General features: G+C 38.3%; 1 protein-coding gene across 1 annotated transcript; it reads right to left on the reverse strand.

Annotated features, from left to right (window-relative positions):
* Positions 1-4,917: 4,917 nt before the first annotated feature.
* Positions 4,918-19,844, reverse strand: LOC146157429 (uncharacterized). Its single transcript, XM_083386732.1, has 26 exons — positions 19,716-19,844; positions 19,489-19,576; positions 19,001-19,110; positions 18,809-18,920; positions 18,210-18,484; positions 16,598-16,744; positions 16,393-16,443; positions 15,976-16,035; positions 15,624-15,745; positions 15,194-15,276; positions 15,016-15,086; positions 14,328-14,429; positions 13,694-13,819; positions 13,222-13,276; positions 12,816-12,917; positions 11,797-12,463; positions 11,217-11,335; positions 10,938-11,039; positions 10,780-10,854; positions 10,444-10,500; positions 10,136-10,273; positions 9,665-9,724; positions 8,239-9,213; positions 7,868-7,960; positions 7,122-7,296; positions 4,918-6,091 (listed from the first exon to the last, which is right to left on the reverse strand). Exons 1-26 carry the CDS (start codon positions 19,794-19,796, stop codon positions 5,914-5,916), a joined length of 4,224 nt encoding a protein of 1,407 aa, XP_083242858.1. The 5' UTR covers positions 19,797-19,844; the 3' UTR covers positions 4,918-5,913.
* Positions 19,845-21,975: the final 2,131 nt, after the last annotated feature.

Here is a 21,975-nt window from a genome sequence, read left to right on the forward strand (position 1 = left end):
TAAAATAACTTAAGTCTAAGCCAGGTGTTTTTAAAACAACGTGTTACAGTCAAGTCATTATTAGAACTGGTCAATTCCAAGTCAAAACACCGATTTATGAAACGTTTAACAATTAAAATTGGTAAACTCGTTTGATAATGAGCAATAACTCGACTAAAAAAAGCAAAAAATAAAATGTAGCTATCTAGCCGTTTCACGTGGAAAAATTAAGACAAATACCTCAATTTTATAGTAAAATGTTAAATGAAAACATTTAGACTCAGTGATTTAAATCCAAGTCAGGGCATTTGTCAAAAAGTCTTAAGTCATTTTACCGACTTAAAAGCGACTTAAGTAAATGCAAGTCATTTGAAAGCAGTGATATTAGTGTCCCACAAAACTGTATCTTAAGTAGGCCTATAGTTTACCTTTTATGACGGTTGCATTTTTCTTGATGACTTCTTGTGACGCTCGGCGGTAACTTTTACTTCGAGTTCTGTCGTTTACGGAACGACGCCTATTCGGGCTCAGCAGATCTTCTCCACTTACTGCAGCGTCGATTTGGCTGATTTCGTGCCTCAAATTATCTGCTAACAAAAGTGCAAATATGTTTCATTCTGTTTTCGGCTTGACACAAATGCTAAACTTTTAAATACTGGAAAACAAGACTGAATTACGATACAGGTGGCACATCGCCATCTCCCAGAGAGTTCTTAAACTGGCATGGACCCCTTGGCGGCCGTCAAAGTACTTTGGGGGTCCATGGAGGCCCCACTCCCGAGTCCGACTCCGGCCAAAAAAATACACCCGAGTCCGACTCCCGAGTCCCGAGTCCGACTCCGGCCAAATGTAAGATTTTGTCAAGTCCCGAGTCCAGCTCTGACTCTGCAGCCTGTATTTTACCCATTTACGCAACTAAATTAAGGTTGATTTTCTGCAATCCACTCATATTGGTGTCATAATTGATCCACCCGCTTTACATGGTTTAAAAATATTTCACCATTTGCTATTACACTTTTACAACTTACATTTTGCCGCCTTTACAGTTTTAAAATTTGATACTGCGTATTCGCACGTCGGACTCGGGACTAGGGTAGTTTTACGCGGTCTTACTAGACTCCCGAGTCCCGAGTCCGACTCCGACTCCATAGCCCTGATGGTGGCCCAACTAAAAACTTGCTGTATAACTTATGGAATAAAATCTTAACAAACAACCTAATATAGTAAAAATTAGGCGCTTTGGCGCCTTCTCCTTAATGTATTTAGAGTTTTAGACCATTTCAGTTTCACATTTGTTGGACTAAAAACAGCAGGTTCCTTAAGTCTACTTTATTTATGACGTTAATTTACGATGTCACCTCTAAAAATGTCATGCACACTATAGCAAAAAAATATTTCCGCGTTAAAAATGTTGAAGAACCCCTGTCCTAGAGAAATAATCAATTCTATCTCCTCTGGTCTTTGTTCAAAGATTTCTTATCCACCGACTTTCTTGTGTATCCGTTCAAAACTGAAGTCCCGCACCAAACTGGCAAACTTAGAAGGCATCCGGCTCAACAAGGTACTTAATGTACAACACAAGGACGCTACAATAAACGGTCGTGGCGCCCAGACGCGACCTACTATCTTTTTTAGGATTTTAAGGCCACTTGGACATTTCATGGGTCGGACTTGAGCAGTGGCCTGGCGGCGCTTACGCCAATTACAGACCGTTATAAGCAATTAAGCCCTTGCTTTGCCTCAGTACAGTGCCCACAGAAAGGGGGTATACCCTCTTGAACTTGTTCTATTTTGCGAATCGCTTAAGGAAAGCAAATATATTCACTATTTTCTCTAATCACCAAAAAAAAAACAGGACCCCGAAAGAGCAAACGCAACTTTCGGTGCGTTTAGCAAATCTTTATTTATTCAGCATTAATTGTGGTTTACGAATGTTGTAGCTACATAATGCTTCACAATCAAATTTAAACGGCGTTGTCCTATACGTCTAAAAAAGCAACATTTTCGGTATTCCGGGTTGGACAAAGTAGTCCACAAAAATACAATATTGTGGAGACAATATACTAATGTACCAAGGTCTTTAATAGTGTTCTACTAAAAGATTAAGAAACGGAATAAGCGTTAATTTATTAAGACATATTCCTTTCCGGTTGAATATATCGCTCCTGCCAAATTGAAAAGCAATAAAATCATACCTTGTGTAAACCTGCAACAAACGTGTCAGTCTCATTTTCTGAAAAAGAATTACTACCCTGTTATCAACCTCATTTTACATGTTGCTGTCAACCGCTCACGCTTAAACAGAATTTCGCGAAACATTCAACATTACCTTCGGGCATGATTCTTCAGTATCGTCAGAGTTTAGAAAGTCCGGCAACTTCGCCAAAAGTCGTATAGTGTGAATGCGATGCCGCGGTGCAGCCTCGACATAACGAAAATGTCGCGCATTGTGAGGGGCCTCTTTACACAGGCCCTCGACGATAAACCTTTTCACGCGAGTAGCGAAAATACATACTCGTCCGAGCCGCAGAACGACGGTTATGGCGAGATATGATCGGCGACACGCTTACACTTCACTTTTCTCGTCCTATGCGGTCGGCCCTTCGCTACTCTTATCACGCGCTCGTTGGTTCGAATGTTGCCGCGGTCTGGACGCGTATCGAAATCGCTTTCCAGCGCTCGATGCCGATTTGCGGTGGAATTGAATAACCGCAAAACGGGGAAGGGTCGACTTTGTGGTAAATGGGAATGCCTGATGATTGTATGCAATTTGTTTTGGGATAAACTAACGACGCCTGAACCGATACTAAATAGCGTCATTGCTGTGTGGAATATCTAAATGGATTTGAAAATATGTACTGTAATGCTTTCAGAAATGCACAACATGTAATGCTTTGGAGCATGATGGTTGGAGGTTATAGTGAGACGTAATAAGAATATCAAAGCCCATACAGAATCATCTTGAACGTTTCGAGTATGTTGAAAATGAATAAAAAGTTATTCGAAACGTTCAAAGTGATACCTACTTCTGTATGGGCTTTGATATTCTTGTTATGTAATGTTTTAAAGTTGGTAATCTCAAAAATGCTTAAAGCTGCAAAAAATCCTCTTTGAGGTGAAAACGACGTGTTACATCGCAAACCATAACTGAATGGAAAGAAAACATTGGGCATTCGATTGGCATGCCCTAGTATACAACGAGTTCCGATACTATCAATTACTATCGGATGGCGGAATTTGTCCGATTTTATAAGACATACCTGATGGGAATTGAAATTTGATTTCGGTGATATATGTCCAATAATGGTTAGTGCTTTGACTCAGAAAGGGTAAAGGAGAAACGACTTGCTAAAAAATAAACATTCTTTTCTGCAAACACAAAGATTCGGCTATTCTTTAAGCATATTATCTATTGCAAGACTATAGTTCCAGGATTCCTGCAAATCAGGGGTGCGTAGTCGGTTGAAATTAACCCTAGTCTGATTCCGGTCAAATATGCGATTTGGTCGAGTTCCTAGTTCGGCTGCAACTCTACAGCTTGTATTTCACCTATTTACTTGACTAAAATAAGGTGGATATTCAGCAATCCACTCATAGGGGTTTTGTATAACTCATCGACTCGCATACATGGCTGGAAAATGCTCATCCATCCAATACTATTCCGCCTTTACAAGTTACAGTTGGCGGCAATAACAGTTATAAAATTGGCACTGTGCATGTGTACGTCGGACTCGGGTAGTTTTACGTGGTCATATTCGAGTCCCGAGTACGACTCCAAAAACAAACAAATCGACTCTGTCGAGTCCTGAGTCCCACTCCGCAGACCTAAATCTAACGACGTACTGCATTTGGCAACCCTAGGGACGTCGGAGCGATTTCAGGGCAAGGGGGGCGACTTTTTTGGTAAGGGCAACATAGACCGCAGGCGAGCGTCGCGAGCCGAAATATTGGGGGGTTCGGGGGTATCCCCTCCCGGAAAAATTTTTGCGGCCACGTCCTCTAGATTGACTTAAAATGGTACCAAAAATGTTTTAACAAATAACAACCATGTAATTTTACGAATTTTTTTCCGTCGCATAATATTTAACGTTGTGAAATCAATATATCATTTTTCATGAAAAGGGCACTTTCCCCCCCCCTTAGCAAAGGACAGGAGGGGCGCTTACCCTCCCGCGCCCCCCCCTTCCCGGCGTCCCTGGGCAACCCAAATCAAACGGTAACGCACTTTTATTGCGACCTATGGGCCATAGGTAATCAAGTTTAAACGCCGCTTTGAACTAATCCCACGTATTTCAAGATACCTGCAAATCGAACATATTCTTGGCCTGAAAAAGGTTCATGGCTACGTTCATTGCCTCACGACCTTTCGATGCAGAAGCTGACGGTCGATTTGACCACTGCAAACACATGGTTGAAAAATATCCACCATACGCTATTCCACCTTTATAATACAGTTGGCGGCCTAATCAGTTTTAAAATTTGGTACTGCACATACGCACGCCGGGGTAGTTTTACGTGTTCTTACTCGAGTCCCGAGTCCGACTACACAGCCCTGCTGCAAACTCAACATATTCTAGGCCCGAAAAAGGTTCACAGTTCCGCTGACTGCCTCGCGACATTTCTTTCTTCTAACCCTAGCGTGGCACGAAGTGTCGATATGACATTTTAAAATATACCTCGAGCGATTTCTACAAGCTTTGTTTGTAACTGTTTCTTGAAAGCGTATGGTTATAAGTGTTTTATGACTTCCTGCCTGGTAAAAGCTTTTGCCACATTCATAAGGTTTTTCTCAAGTTTGAACTCGTTTGTGATCTTTAAGACTTGATTTTTGGCTAAAACATTTTCCACATTCTTTCCATTTATAAGGTCTTTCTCCAATCGATGGCAAGGCGAGCTTTATACAAACGAGAATTTTTATTTTAGAGCGCGTGTGGCGAAAAGTAAAGAACTCTATGTTGTGTGGTAGAGTTCGCGCATCGCTGGTCATTTGGCGCGAAAACCAGACCGGAGAAAACGGACAGCGGATGGCGCAATAGAGCGGCGACGGCAGTGGATTAATTAAAAGTGGGGAGCGACTGAAAGGGACACGACAGAAAGACTTAGGGGCCTTGCTGGTTTTCGACGCCGTAATAAATAGTCGGACAGCAAATTGCAACGACGATGGGCGAGACGAAATTTGCAAGACTCGATTTTTTTTCCGAAAACGAAATCGATATATCGCGATACTTTTTTTAGGAAATAGGGAAACATGAAAATATAAATCGTAACTAATGTCTTTTTTTTCGATAACGAAATTGACATATCTCAATTCAGGAAATAGGGAATTATGAAAATATGATTTGTAACTCATAGATTTTTTTCGCAACGAAAGTGATATATCTTAAACATTTTTTTTAGGAAATGGGGAAATGTGAAATTATGATTCGTAACTCAAACCAGGCCAGTGAACTTTACTGAGAAAAAAAGCCAATATCGCCTTGTGCGTTATATAATTACACATGTTGTTAATTTTACGCGAAACTAAGCGAGCGACGCACCGGCCAATTTTCGCCGACGTAACAAAACACCACAATAAAGAAAAAAACAAAATAAATCGCTCCACACGCCTGCTAGAGTTGGTGAAATAATAGAGCGAATTTAAAAGGAATTATACCAAAACCGACGACAGTCCACGATGTTGGAGGCAAATCACCACGGTTTTACAATTTTATGAATGAACAAACGGCGTAGTGCGCGGACTGTGACTACGATGTCGCAACCGGTGTCAAAAAGGGGCGTGTACCTCCTCCGTACACTGAGCCACGCCCCTTTTTTCGATTCTCGCCGAACCTGCGCAGGCCGGGGTCGGGGTTCGAACCTGAACCTCGAAATCTTCGAGATTCCGCAATTTGGCGAGGGTCCTTTCGGCGTTGACCCGTTTTTTGTTGCTTTGTCTTATTTGTTCCTGTTCCTTCGAACCGCCTTCCTTATGGTCCTCTGGGGCGTGGAACCGGCGGCCCCCGATTTGCCGATGCTGAACATCCCCCCAGGGGCAGGGGCGGCCTGGGGCGCGGGGTTCCCCAACATGGGGGCCGCCTGTTGGCTGGGCGCAGCCGGTTGGGCGTTATTCGACCTGTGAAATGCGATATTTTTGGTTAAAAACGGAATCTATGTATCATTCCAAAAATTGGGCCGCCATTTGATTTGGTTTGGTTGCCTCCACAAGTTAGACTTGAATTGCAACTAGCAGAGCAAGGTTCCTTTGAAATTTGAGAATACTTTGGAGAAAATGCAAACACACGGCCCACATTGGTAGAATTCAACTTCATTTTTGCTATATGTCTTAGTTTTTGTTCGCTTATAAAATTTCAGTAAAAATAATTCGACTATGGCTTCATACAGAACTCTACTGGGAAATGACTTTGCTTGTTAAAAACGGATTGAAGAATTTCCGCTACCACCTAATTTAGAATTCTCTACTAAGAAATGCCTTCACCGCGAAACTTAGTGTAAGATTTGCTGGATATTGAGCTTCAAGGTTAAGGTTTCTTGTTTACCTGATAGAGGCCTAGTTTATCTAACGATTTACTACCGGGTTTAATATATTGTTTGGTAGAGGACCGAAGGTACGGTGGTATTATCTAGTTTGTGAAACGTAAAGTTTACAGGAATAATCTGTAGTGTAGACTAAAGGCTATTTTAAACCACTAGTATTGCAAACAAGTCATTTTGAAATGACTCAAGTCCCAGTCAGTCATAATTAGAGCAAGTCAATTTCAATTCAAGTCCTTTTCAAAAAAAAATTAAACTACTAAAATTGGTTAATTAGTCCGATTAAACAACAACTCAATAACCAAATAACAACAACGCAACATATTGCAAGCAGCATGTTTAACGTACAAAGCCAAGTCATTTTGTCCAAACAACTTAAGTCGAGTCAAGTCAAGTCATTTGAAAACTGTGACTTAAGTCATTGGCTCATTATAACACTGCAAATCAAACCACTCTGTTATTTCTGTTCTTTGCTTCTACATAATTCAAAAAAACATTTTTTGTCAAATCAATTTTGTTTTAACCTGCTTTTTAAAGAAGCAGTCTTCTAAACCAAACGGTAAATTAAAAACGTACAATATAGCTATAAATCAATATAGCATCATGCTCACCCGAAACTGAAGGAAGGCAGTGCACCACCAGTTCCGCTAGAGGCGCTAGACGCACCAAAGCTGAATCCCGCGTTCGGCTTTGGCGACCCCTGCTGGCCGCCAGTGAACTGGAACGAAGAGGCGCCTTGTGATTGGCCGAGGCTGTTTGGCCCTGCTCCGAATTGGAATGCGGGTTCTGTGGAGTAAAAGCAAATTGTAAACAGGCAGAAGTCACTATCTGTTAGAAATACATTAATTAATACCACAACAACAGGTGCAACTTATTTAAAAAGAGTCGATAAAAATATTAGTATAAAAAGAAGTATAGATAATAGTAATAAATAAAGATCAAAATCCCATGAGCCCAACACTTGAAATAAACCAAGCACATGAGACCTAGGAGAAAACTTATAACACTTAAGAAATTAAAAACAACTTAACAAAACGCTTGAACAAGAATTGAAAAACGAAAATTAGGTGTTTGACTTAACGAGCTGGTTTTAATCAGTTGTTAACAGAATTGTAAAAAAAAACATTTTGCGTGAAACAATTTACACGGAGCATCATATTGTCAGGAATTTTCAAATCAAACTCCACCACGACTGTGCACCTAAATTAGCCCAGCAAACGCCTGGAAATACATCATCTAATTTGGCGTTATATTAATCGAAAACGATTTGGCACAACTTAGTTGCTCCTTGCTCCTTAAAAGCAATGGCTGGTATAAGGTGCATTAGATTTTGTTTCTTTTTTTGTGGTCTACTTACTTGCTGTGCTAGCCGGCGTTTCAGTTTTGGCTCCAAAGCTGAAACCTCCAGTTGCTGCAGCTGGAGCTGGGGCAGACGCAGATTTGCCAAAACCTTAAAAGAAAATTATAATGAGTCCGGCGATTGCACTTATAGGATTCTTATTAATGTCGATGAAAGAAAATAGTTAAAATTCAGTTGGGAGGAAAAGATGTGTTCAATTTTTGCCGAAACAAAATAACGCTTTCAAAGGGTTGAAAAACACCTCACTAGTGATCAACAATTTGTATTACATAGCTAGATTACAGTTTTTCAATTTTAGGTGAACGCGTTTATTATTATTTTAAGTTTTGGAGTCAAAATTTTAGTTTGTGTTATATACAATGGTTTACCTGTGAACGGAGCCGCGTTCGTGTTTGCTGCAAATCCAGCGAAGGAGGGCTTGGGTAGCGAAGAGGAATCGCTCTGTTGAGGGGCAGAAGAACCGAACGAGAACCCGGCGTTCTGGGGCTTGCTGGGGGCGGGGGCCGCCGAGGTCGACGCCCCAAAAATGGGGGTCGACGACTTTCCGTTGCCGGCCTGACTGGAACCGAACGAAAAACCAGGGGCGGCCGGCTTCGCGGCTTCTTGCGACGCAGAACCGAAACTGAAACCAGGCTTTTGGCCGGACGACGGTGCTCCGAAAATAGAGGCGGTAGTTGTTGCTTGTTGTAAAGATGCTTCCGGCTTTGAGCTACCGAAAGTGAAGCCTCCAGGTTTCGTAGCGGTTTGGGCTCCAAAGGCAGGCGGCGCTGCAGCTGTGGTTGGCGCTGTGGCGGGTGGTGCTTCTAGCTTGGCTGGGAAACCTGAAGCGCTAGTTCCAAAACTGAAAGGCGGCGGGGCGGACGATTTCGTCTGCTCTTGCGTTTTGCTGCTCGCGGCGCCGAAGCTAAATGAAGCGGGGGCTGGTGCCTTGGCCGGCGGTGGCTCGTCCTTTTTTAAAGCCGGCGCGCCACCGCTGAACACAAACGGAGCAGCTGGCTTTGCGGAGGGCTCGGGCGCTTTCTGATTCAGCGCTACCTTCGCAGAAGCGCTGGCACCGAAACTGAACGATGCCTGGGCGGGGGAAGGGGCGGGCTCCTTGGCCTGGAGGTTGGAGCCACTGGCGCCGAAGCTATAGGCGGGCGGTGGCGGTTTGGAGGCGTCTTTTTTCGTCGTTTGGAAAGCGCCAAAGCCGAGGGGTGCGCTGGTGGTAGAAGGAGCGACTGTTGCAGACGACGGTGCTGGGGTTGCTTCTTTTATTTGTAGTGCTGGTGCGGGTGTGCCGAAAGAAATGGCGGGCTTGCTGCTTACTGGTTGTTGGCTGGCGGGCACTGGTTTCGCTGCACCTGATAAAATTGGTTTCGGCAATTTATTTAAAGCTTTTAAGTAAGGGAATTAGCCAAGGTCGTTTAAACAGGTTAATTTCTTTTTTGTATTGTTAAAAGCCGAACGAATTTCTTTGGAAGACTTTATTCTCAATATATAAACCATTGCTTCCAAGCATCGAACAAAAATAGCTTCTCTACACTCTATAAACTGCCTTTTCTGTTTCGACGACCGATTTAAGACGCCTTATTTTGTGTGAATAACATTGAACGCTCGTAATACAACGACAATAATCTCAAAATTTAAACATTTTTAGAAGATCCTGGCAAGAGATTGTATTTTAGTACAATCAAACAGTCTTGCTTGTGTATTTTGTGTAAAATGCTTTGTAAAGGCACCCAACACTTCGACACTTTACTCTGTGGTGGCTCGACGCAGCTATAGGCGATAAAATACACCAAAAATAACCACCTGGCTCAGCTGTAAGTTTGACGGGAGGTAGTGAACTGTCAGGGTTCGATCGCTTGGTTGCTAGAAAAAAACACACAAAAAACATTTTTTTAATCAATTTTTAAAATTTACTGGTAAGACTAAACTTTTTTCAATAATACATTAAATTGTTTTTCTAACGGCACTTTAAAAACACAAACCTTAAGCCGAACATAAAATAAATTCAAAGACATCAAAAATACTTTAAGTTCAGAGACTTTGTGGCAACCATTTAAAAGTATGCAGTTGAGCGATTAAAGTAAACTAAACCGGAAAAATCAGAAATGATATTTTTTGTAAGTTTTTAAACCTCTTTAGGATTGAATAAAAAAAATAGTATTTCTACAAGTATCCAAAATTTCAGTGTCATCATAGCTATTAAACCTAACCCAGTATAGTAACTAAAACATATTATTAGGCTCCAAAATATTTAAGCTTTCATCAAGCGCTTACCTTGTGTGCTTTTAGTGTCTTTTAGGCTTGTATTGGACGAAGTTCCAAATGTTACCGATTTGTCGTTGCTGACCCCAAACGTAGGTTTCTCTGCTGATGCAGAGGCACCAAAGCCGCTAAATTTGTTTCCTGAAGAACCTGGAATTATATTTGCAAATTGAACCGTAGTGAATTTATCTACAATTTTCGACAATATTTAAGATTAGGTCGTTTGCATTGTCATTAATGGTAGTAGTATATTGCAGTATGCGACATGTCTCAAACATTTCATCAACTTAAAACTGTTTAAACACTTAAAATAGGTTTACCTGAAGAAAGGCTGAACTTGTCACCAGCAGTTATGCCAAAACTCACTTTGGAGTTACCTAAAGATAAAGTTTATTAAGGTTTTATAAGCACTATATTTGGGAATTTCAAACTTTCTTCTGGCAGGATAATATAAAATTTAAACATTTAAAGCAAACAAAGCTGCTAAACTGATTTGGTTGTTTTATTACAATCTTGATTATTATTATTGTAAGGGCAACAGAGCTTGTCTCACTGGACTGTAATAAATACATTAAATAATACACAACATCAACCAACAACCACCTAAATTTCTCATTAGGTATTAGGAATACAAAAATGGAGAATGTCAGAATTACCTTCTGTAGCGCTTTTATTGCTGCCAAGATGAAATTTGGAATCACTAGTAATTCCAAAAGTCACTCCAGAGCTTCCTAAAAACGTTAAAAAACTATTATTAACCAACTCCTATTTTATGACCTGTTGTAAGAAATCCAGCCTAGACAATTCAATATACCTTCGTTGGTTTTTGAAGATGCCGCTTTATTTGTTCCAAAACTCATCAGTACTTTCGGGGTGTTGCTAAACGTTAACTGGACGTTGCTTTTCTTGCCTGAATCTGAGCAAAAAGTAAACACAAAATTGGTCAATGTTTGGGTATAATTTCTGCAGCTTAATAACCAAATGACACAGCCATATATCTGAAGACTACACTACACACACTGCCTAGACATTTTTCTAAATAGACACATTTGCATAAAGATGTTACCAACTTAAGCTGATTTTAGTTAGCTACCTGGTTTTTCAGATTGGCAAGCCACACATTTGTTTTCCTCTGGTGGATTAAAAACGCAACAGGTTTCACATTCCCAGGTTTTGCTGTTGTTGGTTTTACCGAACGGTGACAACGTTGAACTGCAACAACAATAAATCACGCTGACGTGCTTCCGTTTATGACATAAATCTTTACAGTGGGTGTTTCAAAATGACTCAATAGATCGGTGGGTTCCAAACTTTTTGGAATGCAACCAACACTTCCCAAGACAATGACAACCAACCAGTATGTAATAAGTTAGTATTGAGTAAATCTAAGGTTCCCTCGTTAACTAAACTTGACTGGTAAACTAATAAGAGGCGATTTGTAAGCCACCAAAGTTGCCCGTGGCGCAATATTTTAGTTAAATAAAATTTTGCTAAATAAATTTGTATGATGCTATAATTTCAGATTATGTTGGGATGAAACGTACTCAAATGGAAGCAATCAAACAGTCCATTTTTAGCAGATTTAAAGTCCCTGGGTGAGCCATTGTTCTACCACTGGCAACCCATGTCTGGGTCGCAACCCATATTTTGGGAACCACTGCAATAGATCATACCTGGTACCAGTGGAGAATAAAGATCCACTGGGGGTTTTCGGGGCTTTTGCTGCTTTGGGGTTCGGGGCTTCACAGGCCACACACTTAAGGTCAGTTTCTTTGTTATTAAGCATACAAGTGGGACACTCCCATTTGGAAGTAGTAGACTTCGATGCGGTGCCAAACGAAATCGGATTTTTGGTTTGAGGTTGGGTCTTGGCTCCTGTGGGTGCATTGGGGCGCGGGGTTGTGCAAGCCGGGCACACGATGACACTTTGTGGCAACCTGACCATACAAACTTGGCATTCCCATTTATCCTGAGCGGCGCCGGCGCTGAATTTCGTCGACCCTGCCAAGGTTTTAGCGCCGGGTTTAGCAGCATTGCAGCAAGGGCACTTTTCCAGCTCCTTCTTGTTCATTAGCATACAATCAGGGCACGACCATTTGTCCCCTTGACCCAGGGTGTTTGTGGTCAGCGGCTTTTGCCCGCCAGGTTTAGGGCTGTTGCACGCCACGCATTTTGCCGCATCCTCCTTGTTGTTCAGCATGCAAGTGTCGCATTCCCAGCCCGTGCGCTTTTGCTTGAACAAAGGTGCAGACTTTGTTGTAGGTTCGGCCGCTTTGTTTCCAGGCTTGGGAGTGTCGCACTTAGGCTTTGCACCGGATTCAGAGTTTTTGGGCTTGGAGGCTAAATAGATAAATGAAAAAAAAAAAAATAGGTAAAAAACTAGTCATTTAAGAGGAGCAGGTTTCCTTGTACAAGAGTCTTAAAAGCAAATAAATTTGATGGAAGATTTGTGGCAATTTTTCTTTTGAATTATTGAACATTTTTTCTATAGAGTTCAAATTTGTGAAAAAGGCGAATCTTACATTCTACCTATGTATTAGTGATTGGAAAAACACAGTAAGGGCCATTATGACAAAATTAAAATATTTTGATAAGTTTATTGGCTTTGGCCCAAACCATGTTTTTTAGTTGGCCGATATATTGCTCATTGCAAGTTACACAAAAGGCTCTAATCAAGGCATACATGACGTACCCAAAATATCCATAACACTGCCGGCTACAAGCTCCTTGGGGGGTTTAAATCCAAACGACGGGGATTCAGAACTTGGTTTGGTGTTTTTTCGCTTTGGCGTACCTGTAAATCATGCAAGTTTTTCTTGTGTAGAACACAAATTTTTATACAATACTTCGGATTTACAATATTGTTATCTGGAAGTATTTTTATTTAGTTCTCAAAATAGCAGTTTTCGTTAAAATAGGTAACATTCAATAACTCTTGAAGTTGATGTGATAGGAAAAAAACTAATAACATATTTGGAATCAGTAGCAAAAAGTATGTTAGAATCATTTGAAAATCCCCGTACAAGAAAAAATGTGTTGACCAGTGTAATTGTTCATCTTTATGCAGACACAATTTAGAGTTTATGCAGAACACTTACCTTCCAGTTTGCTGTCTCCATCATGATCGCTAGGTGTTCGAAACTTAAATGTTGGCTGAAAATAATATTAAATAAATTAAAAATTGGATATTAAAAAGATTGAAAAAAAGTTATGAATTTTAATGTGTGGATTAAAAAACAAAACAAAACAGTTCTTATAAGTTGTAATAATAACGAAGGCATAAAACCAAATGATTCAAAAAATATAAAAAAATATTTTTTTTTGTTTTTTTTCACATGTCGGTTGTATCTCATGCTGTCATTTAGTGTAAAATAAAGTTTTAAAGCATTGAGTTTTTTTTCAAAACAGATAAATTTGTTTTTACCTCAACATTGGCTTTTTATCTAATGTCTGAAATTTGTATCGAAATGCTTGTGTGTATTTTGTAACCTGTGTATTTGTAACTTTTGTTTGTGACAATTAGTAGTGTTCTAATAACACATACAATGGCAATTTACTAGTAATACTTACAGATGACGCAGGGGCAGTTTCTGGGTTTGTGTCCTTCGATGTCGATTTGACAGGTGGTGCAGCAAAGTTGTACAAAGGTCGCGAGGAAATAGTGCCGTGTTGGTTCGACGTAACCTTATTTTTGCTCTACAAGAAAAAAAAATTTAAAAAAAATAACTTACCACATTAAGGATGTTACAGGGTTGCCCACAGTTTTATGAAAAAAATTTAAAGATATTTAAAGAAATTTCAAAGAAAATTTACAGCCTTTCAAAAGCCTAAAATTAGGTCACTTAACCGTTTTTTAAAATCATATGAAAACAAAACAAAATACATTTTTAAAAATTGTTTTTTAACGGCAATTACTTAGAAAAAGCTTGGGAGCACATAAATTAAATCAAAAACTATTCAAGACTTTTGAAAAAACAGAGTGTTTTTCCAAAGACATTTGAATACACAAATCATGTCAAAGACATTCAGGAGCTTTGTGGCAACCCTGTGTTAGCAAAAAGCTTCCAAAGAATTTTGTCAAATGTAATATGGCAAACTTAGCACAGGTCTAAAAACATTTTCGTTTACCACTATATATCTTTTTGGGCATTTGGTGCTGCTTTTTCTACTTTGAAAATATGAAAAATCTTTAATTTTTTCTGACCTGTGAAACAGCTGGTGTTGAGGTACTGCTGGGGCGGCCAAAGTTAAACGAAGGGAGCGACGTTGCAACAGGAAACGGGATGTCAGGAATTGAAATCGGTGGCTAGAAAATATTTACAAAAATGAAACAGGAGTCTACTATTTCTTTGTTGTAAAATTCAGTCAAAATTTAGGGAGAAAAGCTGATTTGTTGACTTGCATTAACAACATATTTAATTCAAGAATGACTATATACTTTACACACTTTTGTATTCCCTATCAATATTGACAGGCCATGCAAGACAGTAAGATGTAAATTTTGCTTTTTAATAATTAACAGTTTAAACAAGACTATTGAATACCACTAGATTAACAAACATGTGGTATTTTGCCTAAATATCTGATGTCAGGAATAGAAATTGGTGGCTAGAAAACATTTCAAAAGTGAAACATGATTCTACTTTTTTTTAGTTGCAAAGTTGAGCAAAATTTGGAAGAAAACCCGATTTGTTGATTTGCAATAAGAACATTTAAAAATGGCTATATACTTTATACACAAATTGTATTCCCTATAAATATTGATTGACCATGCAAGACAGTGAGATGTAAATTTTGGTATTTAATTAAATCACAGGTGGGACAAAAATATTAAATACTACTAGATTAACAAACATGGAGTATTTTTCTGAATATATTTTAATAAATTTTACCGGAGTTTCCTCTTGTTGCGCTGCAGCCGAATAATGAGCCGTTTTGCGCTGACTTTTCATTTTCCCACCAACTAAAAATAAATAGATTTATCATTCAGCATTCAAACTTAAATATTCCAAATTAAATTAAGGGCAAGAAGCAAATTCATACTATTTATTTAACAAATGTCATGTTTACCACTTGGCGTAGGTGCCGTCGTTGGTTGGGGTACAGAGGCCTGGACAACAGGGGTTGATGATGGGGTTGTAGTAGTAGAATGACTGAGACAAAAAATAGTTGAGCATTGTGAAATTACGAAAATATATGGTTGAAATAATGGATGCTGAGTATGCTTACTTAGAATGCCAAAAGCATCCTAACTTGAGGTGCGTCTATGGTTGTGAACGTGGTTAAAACCAGTCTGTTTATGCTTGAAACTTTTGTATTGATCATTAACGTTTGTCTAGCACAACGAGCACGACAATACACTTTCTAAAACCCATTGACATGCAACATCAACAATGACATTGCAGAAATTCTGCAATTTTGATTACTTTTTCCAACAACAATTACAAATAGAGGTTTAGTTTTGTTGAGCTTATAAACAATTGCCTAATCAAGCACAAACCTTTCAGTAGTGGTTGCATTTTTCAGCAAGCTACGGGTCATCAAACTATTGTCCAGAGGAATTTTCGTGGACCTGTGAACTTTTATTGGTGTCATGGTAGACAAGCCCTTCGTAGGGGGCATCTAAGGTAAAATAAAAAAACAAATAGCCAGTTGCAAACATGCTAAATTAAAGTGAGCAGTCACTGATCTGAACCATTATTAGCATTTCTTTAAACAAGCTAAAGATTTGCAAATTAAGACTAAAGTTTACCTTCCCAAAGGGAATATAAAGATCAAACAGATATGTCATTTGTAAATCAATCACGCTATTTTTAATATGAAAAGGTAAAAAAATAGCTGTTTTAACTTACATTGTAGTTGCTTTTGGGTCCCAAAAGAGAAGTTCCCAGGCTACGCTTTCTCTTCATAACCTAATCATAAAAAACAGTGTAAAAAAAAGGATTCCCAAGGTTTTCAGTTAACGACCCCCTAGATTACCAGTTTAAAACATGACATTTCTTGTTGTGTGCTTTGGCATGCATTTTCTGAAGTAATGTGCATTTTAAGGGCTTTGTCTTAGGTTTGCCACTAGCGTATCAAACAGAAAAAACATAAATAATTTTATTGATGTAACCCTTTGTGTAAAAACTTATACAGACCTAATCGTGACCCAGGTTTGGAAAGCCCTGGTGTATATCAGCATACCAACACATACTTTCAACATGCGTCACTCAACAATAAAAAGATTAGTAACGGAGTTAAAAATCACTGTTTTTAAAGAAACTTACACTGAAACTTGTACCAGGGTGCTGCCTTGGGGATGGAATCTTTCTTGCATCCTTCAAAAAAAGTTTTATATTATAAAAATAGATTTAACTTAAGCCACTTAAGCTAATACACGACTAGCTTAGAGAAGTTAATAATTGTCTAAATATTACTACTTTTTCAAAATAATACAAACAAACTATAAATGCCAGAGAATTGTTTGCTTACTCCAAGAGGAGTGGACATTTTCTCCAAAGTATCCAGGATTTTCTTAGCTGTTGAACTCATTGACGAATCAACAGCAGATCGCTCCGAACCAGAAGTCAAACTCCGGTTGCTGGAGGACCTCACTTTAACTTTTTGGATATTGGGGATCTAAAAAAAAAATGTGTTGATTGACAATCCAATCCTAAATAACCGTTTGTTTTATGGCATGAAATCTGCATTGTTTTGCAACAGGTATAAAATAAGTTTTTTAAAACATTTGCTTGTGATTAGGGATGTTCAAAGTAGAATCCCAAGGTATTCTAGAATAATAGGTTTCGAATCTAGAATAACGAACCCAGAATAGCGAATCCTAGTATATTTTTATTAAATTATTTAACCTTGATTTTCCTTGGGGGGAGGGATTAATCTCAATATACCCTACCTGAAGCAGTTGTGCAAACTGTAATACATGTCCAGGTTGTTGAAAACTTTATATTATGCCAAATACCAATAAGTACAATGCAAAACTGTCACTGCACAATGAACCATTTAGCAATTCGGTCCTGTTTTTTAAAATATTGCTGGGTCTTAGTGCTTCTTTTTTGAATAACATCATCTGTTATGCAGTCAAATAATGTACTGCAAAGAATACAAAGTTACTATTGACATAACGAATACTTGACAATTACACTGTGCATAACTGCATAACCTCGCTGAATATTGGCCTAAAGTTGACCTTAAGTCACCCGATAGCGCATTTTGTGAATGGCCTGCACGTTTTACAATGTAATATTTCTTTTTCAACTTTACGCATTTAGGGAAATTGCGAACTCCGCTCCTGTCACTACACGTTAGTCGCTCGCCCAATAACGCTTGATTGACACTTAATTATTAGACGAAGGTTATTGTGAGACGCGTAGGCTAATTGGTCGCCCGAAAAAACGCTGACTCCGCACTAAAAGGCTGCATTTAAAGCAAGCGCGTGTCGCCGCAGCGACAGGCCTTTATCGAAACTTGCCACTCGCGTGTTTACAATCTGGCGCAACCATCGGTAAAACATTAAATTATATCGGTTCCAATTACCCGAAATAAACGGCAGAATTGGATTCGAATCCAATCTGGATTCGAATCCAAGGATTCGATATTCTACTTTGAACATCCCTACTTGTGATATATGTATGTTAGCAGTGGTTCCCAACCTTTTTGTCCTCAATAACTTGCGCGACCCCCCTATTTTAGTGTATGATTCATGATAAAACAGAGTAAAAAACACATTTCAAAATTGGCAAAATTCAAATTGGGAAAAAAGCAAGATGGATTGTATAAAAATTTAGCTAAACAGTTTGGATTTAAGTATGCACAACATGCTAAAGTTACGGTTTGGGCGTCCATTCATTTTTGTTGGACATTGTTTGACTTAAGCTACACTTGATTTATCAATTGAAAAGGCATTTTGGTTTGCTCATTCTATACTGCAGAACTTTTATTTCATATCGCTCATTTGTCAGGAGGTTTTTCTTATCAAATATGACAAGGAGACCCGCAGATAAGCCCTTGCTACCCAAAGATTGGAAACCCCTTATGACACCCAGGTTGACCTTTGTGTTAAAAGATGCATGTAAAACAAGCATACCCTGTATGGAGATAAAAAGGCACTGGTCCTGTTGGCGGACGACATAGCGCCTCCGTATTGGACTTTCCTCTTTTGAAGCAAACTCTTGTTAAAGTCGCTGCCGCTTGTCGATATCATGCTGCTGTCACGACTTGCCGTCGTTGCCAAGAAACTGGTGCTAAACTGGGGTGAGTTGCTGGCCATTGTGCTTTGGGGCGTACCCACTTTTGGGGAGTTTGACCACAGCTTAAGTATGTCTACACATTTTCCTGAAGAAGTTCCTTGTTCTTGAGCAGCTAAAGCATATTACAAGTTTGAGTGTAATGATGTAGTTTTTTTGCATGAAAAATCACATTTTTGTTACACTGTTTTTAAATGAATATTTGTTTCAACATTCAATTCGAAGTTACAGATTTATAGTACTGGTAAAGAACACAGGAATTAACCGGAACTTTGGAGTTACTAAATGTTGGAAAACTGGTCAATTTTTGTTAGGCTGTTTTAAAATGATTATTTGTCTAAAAACACCAGTCACAAACTTTGGAACATAATGGTAGGAGTTTGAAGTAAGACCTAATAAGAGGGCTTCGATTTTCTTATTACATCTGTTACAAAGTTACCTGGAACTTTTGGGGTCACTAAAATGTTGGAAAACGGGTCATGGTTTGAAATCTTATCATCGCGCTTGCGACGCTTTGGGCTGCTCTGCATCACAATTTCATCCTCCGGAGTCTGTTACCAGAACAAAACAAACAAGGGGGTCAAAAAATGCTAAAAAAATTGGAGCATCATTTGATTATTTTTTATCCTACCTGAGGGGGAGTTACATAGGTGGGGGTCCCCGTTGCAGATGTGGAGGGTTCTGGTAAAAAAGAGCTTGTCGTAGGCTGTGTCACAGTTAAACGCGGACTATCTGCATTGGCTGCAATTCAAACAACATGCTTTTAGGTTGTGAAGTGTTGACAGTATTTTTGATAGGAACAAGACATGCTGCTTTTAGATAGTATCAATTCAACTTGTAAAAAAATATTATTTAAACTGGCCACAGGATAAGCTACACAACTTAATATGTATACATTACATACAGTACTTTTTTATTATAACCACCAACCTTTCAAATACCTATCTTTTTTAGGGTAATAGATGGCAACTTTAGAGAAATGCCTAATTGAAATGTTGGCAGTAATAATGAAACTTTTTCCTCTTTTTTAATTCAATATAATGCCTGGCAGCAATAGTTTATTAACGAACTACTTATACAATTATTTATTCAAGCTTTTGACTCTTTAAAACTACTAACCGGATTGAGTGGTTTCCGATTTCCTTGACAACCATTGTGATGGCGTGAAAAACGTTTTAACTGCATCACTGGCCCGGCTAAGAAAAGACTAAAAGAAGAGAAAATAATTACTTAGGTATGATTTTTGGAAATAACGTCAAAAATTTTGTAATTTGATACAAATTGTAAATTACTCCTAAGACAATTAACTCTGCACACACAATATTCTGTACTAAATATTAACTTACCCTAGTCGGCTGGCGATTGTATGGTTTTCTGGATTTTTGACTCTTACGAGATCGTATTTTTCCGCCACCGGTATCAGCCATAACCAAAAGTTACGTTTACATACACACTAAATATAATTATAAGTTATGTACAAAACTGAATAAAAACACAAAGTTAGGCTTCACTTTTCCATATATAATGTTTGCACATATGATAATTCACCTTTTAATTGCAACCTAAAAATACTGTGTAATAATATCAACATTTTTTTATACAAGTGGTATAGCAAAGTTAACAATATGTTATATTCTAAATTGTTTGAATAAACTAAGCTCTTAAATATACATATTAAATCCCAAAACACATATAAGGAATTTAATGCTTTTACATATTTGGGTCTAAATAGTGTATTATCAAAATTGGATGCAGATTTTTAAAACATGCAAAGCCAATGTTTCTCCGCTTCACATTTTGTTAAAAGTAGATAAGTCAACTTAATGAATAACAAGGTTTTTAACTGCTACAGCAAAGTATTCTGTCTTTATTACCCTATTACATAGCAATTTTCTTTAAGATATAATCTATTCTTTGTGTAAAACTTGAAAGGTATTATAAGTGTAATCGTGGCAATTTTGTGTTTATTGTTATAAAGAAGAGAAACTTATAGGCCTGGGCTAAAATCCTACTACGTGTTCAAACAATTATAAAATCCATAGTCATATTATTTGGGTTAGGTATAGCATTTGGGTTTTGGGTGGGTCAAGTTTTATTAAATTTATTATCCCAGTTTGCAAATCCAATTTTATTGATTGGTTTCATTATTCTACCTAAAAAAGTGGCAGGGTTATAGACCAGCAACAAAGTAAATAAATGAAGAAAACATTTTACTTTAAATATGATGGAAATGCAGACATTTAATTCTACAATTATAAAAAAAACACCGAACAAATTCTATTTTGAATAAGAACAAAACAAGTCATACACAATTTTCGAACAGGGTATTTTTCTTACGAGGAAAATAGTGTGAAATCCTGGCAGCAAATCGTTTTTTACATAAAAAATGACAACGCTGTTCTAGATGCTGCCTAATTTTCGTACAGGGGTTTATAGTACTAACATAATGTGGGTATGGGCGCAAGTTGACATTTGGGTTAGCCAAGTATTATAATTATATTTATAATCCCATATTTATTTCCTCCTTACAATTTTAACAACTTGTTTACTGTTAAAAAAGTAGTAGGATTATAGATCAGCGCCAAAATGACAATTGAATGGTAATAACAAACTGCAAATTGTTCAATTCATGTTTGAAAACAGACTGAAAAACAGGTATACACACAGCGTTTCTCAAAACTGATGTCATACGTACATGTTTAACGTAAAGCACAATTTTACCGCCAAAAATGAAAACACAATCAACTCAAGATTCAATAAGTTTCATATTGGCCGATGGGACAACTAGACACATAAAGCGTATTAAAACCGGAAAAACGGCCGCAAACAATAGTAGGTAAGTTCAACAGCATGGCATTTGATTCCAAGTTGATTTACTTTGCGGTCCGTCCGCCAACCATCAGCGGACATGATTATTGGATAACTTTTGTCACGTGAATTTCACGCTTCGCGGAGTCGATTTCTATGATTTCAAAATCGAAAGCTGAATTTTCCCAAGGACTTATGCATAAACCCGACGTTCTTAGCTTTAGGAATTAAAACAATTAAATAGTTTGAAAGTTTAACAGGGTTTATTTTTAAACTAAATTAATTTTTAAGTGTTTGAAACGAAGAATAAATTTATTTGCGCATGAATCTCTGGTGCTACGGACTAAAGTGTTCTACTTAAGTGTCATGAATTCACGACATTTTTGGATTATGAAATGTGAACATGTCGAAATCGTGCGTTTCCCTGGAAGTCGTAATTCGCAAGGCTGCTGATTTCGCTACTACAGAACACATCCACCAGTCCCAACAAGTATTTTAGTAAACTACCTTTCATATCCTTTTAGATAAACCTATGAAAACCGTAAAAATATGTGAAATTTGAAATTTAAAGTTGATTGTGAACAGCAAAGTGCGTTTGTAGTTGTTCCATCTCGCCAAAGTGTTAAACCTAACATAGTATCACTGCTCTTACACAGTAAAGCCTAGAAGCCGTAAAATCTAGTTTTGACAGTTCTGGCAAAATATATTACCTCGTAACAACCAGGGGTATCAGCTTTGAAACATAGGCTATTGCGTTTTTCTATATTAAGTTAAGTGTTAAAATTTAAACAAAGGGTA

Source organism: Ascidiella aspersa, chromosome 4 (genome assembly GCF_963924565.1).
Source record: "Ascidiella aspersa chromosome 4, kaAscAspe10.2, whole genome shotgun sequence".
Classification (NCBI taxonomy): Eukaryota; Metazoa; Chordata; class Ascidiacea; order Phlebobranchia; family Ascidiidae; genus Ascidiella; species Ascidiella aspersa.

Excerpts from the sequence above, each read along its gene's own strand:
- LOC146157429 (XM_083386732.1), bottom strand. The coding sequence starts at position 19,796 with ATGGCTGATACCGGTGGCGGAAAAATACGATCTCGTAAGAGTCAAAAA. Across the intron at positions 14,430-15,015 it reads CGCAACAAGAGGAAACTCCG|CCACCGATTTCAATTCCTGA; the intron begins GTAAAATTTATT and ends AATATTTTCTAG. Across the intron at positions 11,040-11,216 it reads TTGCCAATCTGAAAAACCAG|ATTCAGGCAAGAAAAGCAAC; the intron begins GTAGCTAACTAA and ends CTTTTTGCTCAG.